We start from the raw sequence: 6997 nt of genomic DNA on the forward strand, positions 1-6997 counted from the left end.
GTACCAGATCTAATTCCGCTGCTTAATCAACTTTAGCCAGCTATGAAGAATATTCGATATCAAAATGCGCAATGGCATCTATATAGTTCTAGTTGATCTGATTATTCTGACCTTCCGAAGACGGATTGCCTTGATGAGAGTAGGTTACTCGTCGTAATTTATACTGGTACTACACACTATTCTAAAGGGCCTGATATCTTTTGTACATTAACCTTTCTATGTGTAAAAACAGTGTGTATGGAAACCTAACAGTGACAAAAGTTAATAATTTGTATTCGAAAAACAATACATTTTGTAGTCACTGGTAGAACACACTAACGCATTTATAGGATATATAAATGTTATTCCTCTAGCTATCTAGTAGACATGCACTTACCATCGGATCAGCGGAGAACTGGATAATCAGAAACGATAAAAAGTTTAAGAAATCACTATTACTGTCAAAATCACTATCCCTGATAGAAAGATGAACGAAATTAATTTAAGGACCTACCTAGACAATTATGCAAAATATTCAAGACGCAAAAGCACTGAATACTAATTGCGGCTATTGCTTAAAGTTTTATATGCTATTCTTTTTTAATATTTTATTTTTTTACTTTTACGTTACACAATAAACGAAATGCTAGAATCAAATCAGCAATTGGGTAAGTGTGTAGGTTCTCCCCAATTGAAGGAAGCCATCCATCTGACCAGATGAAGACAGCATTGGCCATCTACTGCCCCTACACAATCCAAGCTCCTTGTTGTACATTGATAACAATAAACAGATGAAGGAATGAAGAATACACGAAAAGTAATGACGCATTTTTTGTCCATTAGATATAACGTGATTTGGATCTCGTGCTTGAAGGAGGTTCATTTGTACTAATCATGTTGTGTAACCAGTGTCACAATTATAAGTCAAATCAAACGAATACCCAGCATTGGAAGACCCCAACATTTAATAAGTGTTTTGCCAGTGGATCGTGAAGCGATGCCTCCTTAATTCACAGATTTCGAATAAAACGCTGCTTAATGACTAGGCCAAGCACCTTTCTTCTCGAATTGCGAGGAATGAGTCATTCACTTCTGAATCTAGAAAGCTCGCCCCTAAACTAATTTCCTCATGATAATACTAATCCTCAGTAATAAGGTTGAAGTCATACTGCGTTAGGATCAACAGACCCTTTCCATTTGACGGACAAACCCATAAAATTTTGAGACCATGACCATCGTCAAACTTCATGCTCCTATACCTTTATCTCCAAGAACACTTAAAATCCATTGAATACGATTTTTGAAATAACAGTGACCTTGAATTGCATCATCCTATACTGCATGCGTGTTCCAGCATGAATCCTATTCCATGACACCTAGAGAAAATTAGTGATGATATTAAACAAACGTGATAGTCTTCACATTGAAAACTTACTAATCTGTTGTTTTCCATATTTAACGTCTGCATCACGGTTACAATAATAACGTCAGTAAAACCCGATGTTGGATTAAGATAATTGTGCCGTTGTTGTATCAAACAACTTATCACATAGCTCAGTTCTCATTAGAAAGCAACTGTTAATATCCATATTTGTGTCCTGAGGGTCACCATCGAGCATTCACGATGGGTGTCATAACGGTCGTATATCTTCTAATATATAGCATTGTCTTTAACAGTGTAATCGATTCTTTGTCTCTCTTTGGGCGGCCATTTATTTGTAACCAACCAGATATCGGGCCGCTGTTCATGCTGCCATTTATTTGTAACTATCAAGTGTATCGGGTCACTGTTCGTGGTTCTGTGCTCCGTGGTCCTGCCAGTTGGTATTTGCTGGAGCCCTGGACTTATCTGGGTAGGGCGATGAAGGACCTCTCCAAGAAGGGATTACCAAATTGTTTTCAAATTGATCGTTGGTCTCAATAACGAGATGAGCTTTAGGCGCCAAGAGGTTCGAATGTCTCGTCTCGAAAATATCACGGACGATCAGACGGTCATCCATACCATAATGCAAACAAACGTAATTCACACATACAATGAAAACACAATGGGTTAAATTACAGTATACTTATATATTAGAATACTATTAAAAGAAGAACGAAGAGAATGATCACAACTCTTAACACTATATATATATATAATTATTCCCATTATCGCAAACCCACTTTACTTTTCACTATATTGTACCTTTTATCACTTTCATTTATATATAGAAAATTATAATTGATATTTCACTATAAGTGCTTTTCTCACACCATTGACGCAGTTGGGGATTAGAACTGGAGGAAATCTTGCCGGGATAATCCCACGTAGTAACCTAGTTGCGGCTCCAAACAATTCTGAAGAGTTGAGACAAGTCTTCAGCAAAATAATACAGTTTCCGAAGTGGAATGCTAATGTGGAGAGCGCGTTTATTACTTGTACTCATAAGGTATGTGAGCCTGGGACTTCACTAGTTGGGGCTAGGCGTAATAAAACGTTCTTCACCGGCTAATAGTTTGTGCCCCTTAACATAAAGTCATACTTGAAGCTCGGCGCGACGTGCGTAGTTACAGTTTCCAAACCTGGTGTCAAACTCCTCGGGCGCAAAGTTTCGAGATACGACTTGCAATGGTTCACTGAAGAATGTTGGCAGTTCATTCAAGAAACCACTCAGTTACATCACCTGTACGCACATGCAAACAGAATACGGAAAATAATTTATGTGGATTTTAGTCCACTGGCTACGACGCAAGAGACATTGTGATAACTTGACTGTGAGGAAGAACAGGCAACGAACTGCTAAAGCGATGTGGCTAGTGCCATTCGGTCGTTTCAACACCCGGTCTACTCTTGTCTGCTCTAGTATACTGCAATATTTTCATAAACGATTAAAGAAAGTACTTAATTCAGTTCCAAATAACAGTAGAATATACACGGTGCATATTAATAAGTCAGGGAGAAACACTGTAAAGGTTCGTCACTCACTGAAACATTCTCACCGAAAAGCAATGTTTTAAATATATATATGAAAAATGAAAAAAACATCTGTGTCCAGTTGAGTGGGAAGGAAGCAATCCCCACCAAAGAAAGAACTTATTTGAATCGCAGAATAAAATATATATATAGGAAAGCTATTCACCGTCTTTACGAAATATACAGAGCATCCACAAAAAAAATATTTCTATAACTTGGTGGCGGTTATAGCAGCATTAGCGATGATTTACCTCAGTTTCTTACGTCCAGCTTTCAAGAGCTATTGCAGCTACCATGACTATTCAATGTGCTCGTACATATATAATTTTGTATGAAAATAGTCTATAATTCGTTTCTGGCGCTGAATTTTTAGACAATAGTATGGCGAAAAGTTTGCACTTAAGAAAGATCGAATATAAGTTTAGAATGCTGTAGAAGTGAACTTCAAACATTTTATAACCTTAATTTTTCCGGAATTCAAAATATTACTATAGTATTATAGAACAAATCTTCGAGTTCGAAGAAGATACCGTTGTCAAAAATTACTATCATAGGTTTATCTTTAAGTTTTAAAGTAGTAAATAGGGTTTCAGCCTGTCCTAATTGTACATTGGTTATAGAAACCAAAGACATTTCTAGCTCAGAAAAGGGTTTACACATTTGTGTAAAGCATTAAATACGGTATGGGCCAAGTAAGTTTTTTTTTTTTTTTTTTTTTGACAAGCAAATAGAGATTACAATACAAATTTTATCTCTTACAATGTCAGTGTACACACTGTAGAAATCGATATTTAGAAATAAGATATTAGTGTATTATACAATTAAAATATGCACTTTATATTATGCTTTATTATAAATGCTTCTATGTCAATTGGTATTTCATAATAGAAATAAATTATTATTTAGTTTCAACATCATTTACATTTTAAATTTTATTTTGAATGTGGCAAACCATAGTAAACTTAAATTTGAGTATCAGAGACGGTACGTCCCCTGAGTTTGAAACGATTTGTTTCCCTGTTCTGAAAGGTCGAGTGCTATGAAATTCACAGTGTTTTAAAGCTTAATGTGAATCTCAGTTCCATAAAATCTCGATGTAGCGCCCTCTTCTTTTGGACCATATAATAAATATACATCAAAATCATGTGCAACATTGCGGGCGTTTCCACTGTAATGGTTGACCCATTTTTTTCAATATTCTTGTTGAGCTATGACAATCATTATCTATATCTTAAGGTCGAAGGTCACACCTCCTTCCACAATAAATCGTATGTTCGCAACGCAAACGGGAAAATTGACACTTTTGGAATATCTCCTTTCAGATATTAGCATTATATTGTGTGCGCTGCAACATAGGAATAATTAATATGTCAAGATCCGAATGCCATAGTGAATGACGGAAAATTACTTTAAATAAATGCATGATGTATAAAAAAGAATACATTAACGGAAAGCGCCATAATCCGAAACGAAAGAAAGAAAAACCACGTGACAAGTTGTAAGCTGGAATTTTATATGATTGTTGCCGGAGAAGGGCGTCGGTATAGAGATCATCCACTCCTACCCTAAATTTCAGATTTTGTGGGCAGTAATGTAGTTTTAAAAACATTTTGTTGAACGAAGTCCAACAGAATAAAATTCAAGTCCTTACTAATTATAAATACGGATTGTGATAAGTTACATTCCATTTCCATTGCCTCTAAGTAATGTCACGACGGGAGTTCACGATCGGTGCCATAAGGGTCGAATAGCTTCTAATATATAGCATTGTCTTTAATAGCAATAGCACTGGTTTATCTCAGATGCTGAAATCCAGCTTTCAAGAGATATTGCAGCTACCAAGACTATTGAAAGAGCTCGTACATATATAATTTTCTATAGAAAAAGTTAATAATTCTGGTGGTATTTATAGTATTGTCATAAGCACCAATATAAAATTTTAATTCTTATTTATTTTTTCAACAGGATATGAAGTTTTGGCTCTGGAAAATCTCAATCTGTATGAGTTTGGAGACGTACCTAAGAAGTGCTGAACATTTAAGCATTCCTTCAACAGACAATAATGAGCATTACGATTTATTAAAGCAGTTACTTCTCACTGAGTTTGTAATAGAAAATTGTATAGTATTCTTCAAAGGAAGAAATAACTCTTACGAGGATAATGAGATTACAACTTACCTTAAGAAGAACTTGAAGTTGCCCATGTATTTGATTATTAATAAGTTTCCTTCAGTAGAAGATACCAAATATTTGTTAATTGAATCAATGAATCAAAATTGTACCACATTCATAATGACAACGAACAATGTGTGTGAGTCCTTTACATCTATTTACGAAGCTGCTAAAGAAACAAATCAACGAAAATCAAGAACATTTTTCATCATTTCGAGAACAAATGAGATATTCTTTGAGAATTATAAAAACTGCGAATGTATGCGTTTTTTCCCTTTCATATGTATCTATATGGTACCAGATCACCACGAGTCGCAGGCCACATGTGATTCCTGTTTTATAACACATACACTTGGAGATTATTTGATGCCAAGAGACTTTCAAGCAGTAAATCAATCTACAATGAAATCTAAAAGTAATATTCAAGAGAAACTTTTGACTTTGAGTAGTATATCGCTAAGAATATTATTACATCCTATTTACCCATGGATAGTAGTCTCTCGTGGCACTTACGACGGACTTGACTATAGAATACCAGCTTACTTTTTCCGCCAAGGTAATATTACACTAAACATTGAAATTGTTGGAAGATGGGGAGAATTCTCAGATAATGAAACATCTGGAACATTCTTGGGAGGCCTAAAATCCATGAAGTATCAGTTAGGTACTCCTTCAGCTTATGTTACTTATGATAGATACAAATATTATCATTATGCTAGCGTTCATGGTCAATCAGACATAACATTTCTCACTCCTGGAATGAAATTAAAACGGAATTTATGGTCAATATTTTCTCCCTTCTCTATTCAATTATGGTGGTCTGTGATTGCTGTTGTAATACTGGATTCATTTCTATTGAATTTATTTTCGGCTCTTCATTATTTAATTGTAAAGAATTCTAAAGGAGATCCGTATCTTCAATACAGCTATTCTCTTCTGCAATCGATAAGCGTGATGGTCGGATTTTCTATTTCAAAAGTACAATATGACGTTCTACGACATATAATCGTTTGGATGTTTGTCACGTCAACTCTTCTGGTAACAGCCTACAACTCTAATCTTGTGTCGTTTCTTACGTTACCAATTTATGAAACTCCAATCGATACTTTGAAAAAACTTGCTGAAAGTGGTCTCAAGTGGGGAAGTTATAATTACTGGACAAGTATATTTGAAGAATCTACGAATCCTTACGTCCAACAAATAGCTGCACGACGACTTTTAGTGAAAGACACTGGGGACTTGAACAATGAAGTAACCAAAAGTCAAGTTGCAATTCCAGTTGACATTTGCATTGATGGATTAGTTATTGGCGCTGAATTTTTAGACAATAGTATCGCGAAAGGTTTGCACTTAATCAGTGAGAGTATATCAACTGTTAGTTACGCATATATATTTCATAAAGTGTCACCTCTTGTAGAAATATTTAATCCTTACGTTATCCGAATTACAGAGTCTGGTTTAATTTATAACTGGGTGAGGGAATTAGGTGATAACATATCTTTCGATTCTTATATTGAAAAAAGTGAAACTGTCCAAGCATTTACTTTCAAGAATATTGGTGGTTCGTTTGTTATCAATTGGGTTAAGTGGGGCACTTGTTGTTTTCATTACAGAACATTTGGTTACTATATTTTTAACCATTACGGGGTTACGAATGTAGAACTATACAGAATATTTTCTGTATAACTGATTCATGTATAACTCATTTTATAAAATAATTACATAAAATACATAAATTGTATCTGTATTCATTGCAGAACATAAGTAATTATTATGTTTAAAGTATAACGTCTAAGATAGGTGTTCACAGTACGTCGGTGTTATATATGTGAATGTTAAATACAACTTAAGAAAATAATATAATAGTAATAATTCAGTTATGTAGTGTATTTA

General features: G+C 34.7%; 1 protein-coding gene across 1 annotated transcript; it reads left to right on the forward strand.

Moving 5' to 3' along the window:
- Positions 1-5395: 5395 nt before the first annotated feature.
- On the forward strand, positions 5396-6790 carry LOC145661872 (uncharacterized). The gene has a single exon (XM_081727213.1). The coding sequence runs from the start codon at positions 5396-5398 to the stop codon at positions 6788-6790; it is 1395 nt and encodes a 464-aa protein (XP_081583339.1).
- The last annotated feature ends 207 nt before the right edge of the window (positions 6791-6997 follow it).

This window comes from Thermobia domestica, chromosome 10, assembly GCF_964235325.1.
Source record: "Thermobia domestica chromosome 10, izTheDome1.hap1.1, whole genome shotgun sequence".
NCBI lineage: Eukaryota > Metazoa > Arthropoda > Insecta > Zygentoma > Lepismatidae > Thermobia > Thermobia domestica.

What these genes read in the sequence shown, in the direction of transcription:
- LOC145661872 (XM_081727213.1), top strand. Translation starts at nt 5,396, where the DNA reads ATGGTACCAGATCACCACGAGTCGCAGGCCACATGTGATTCCTGTTTT.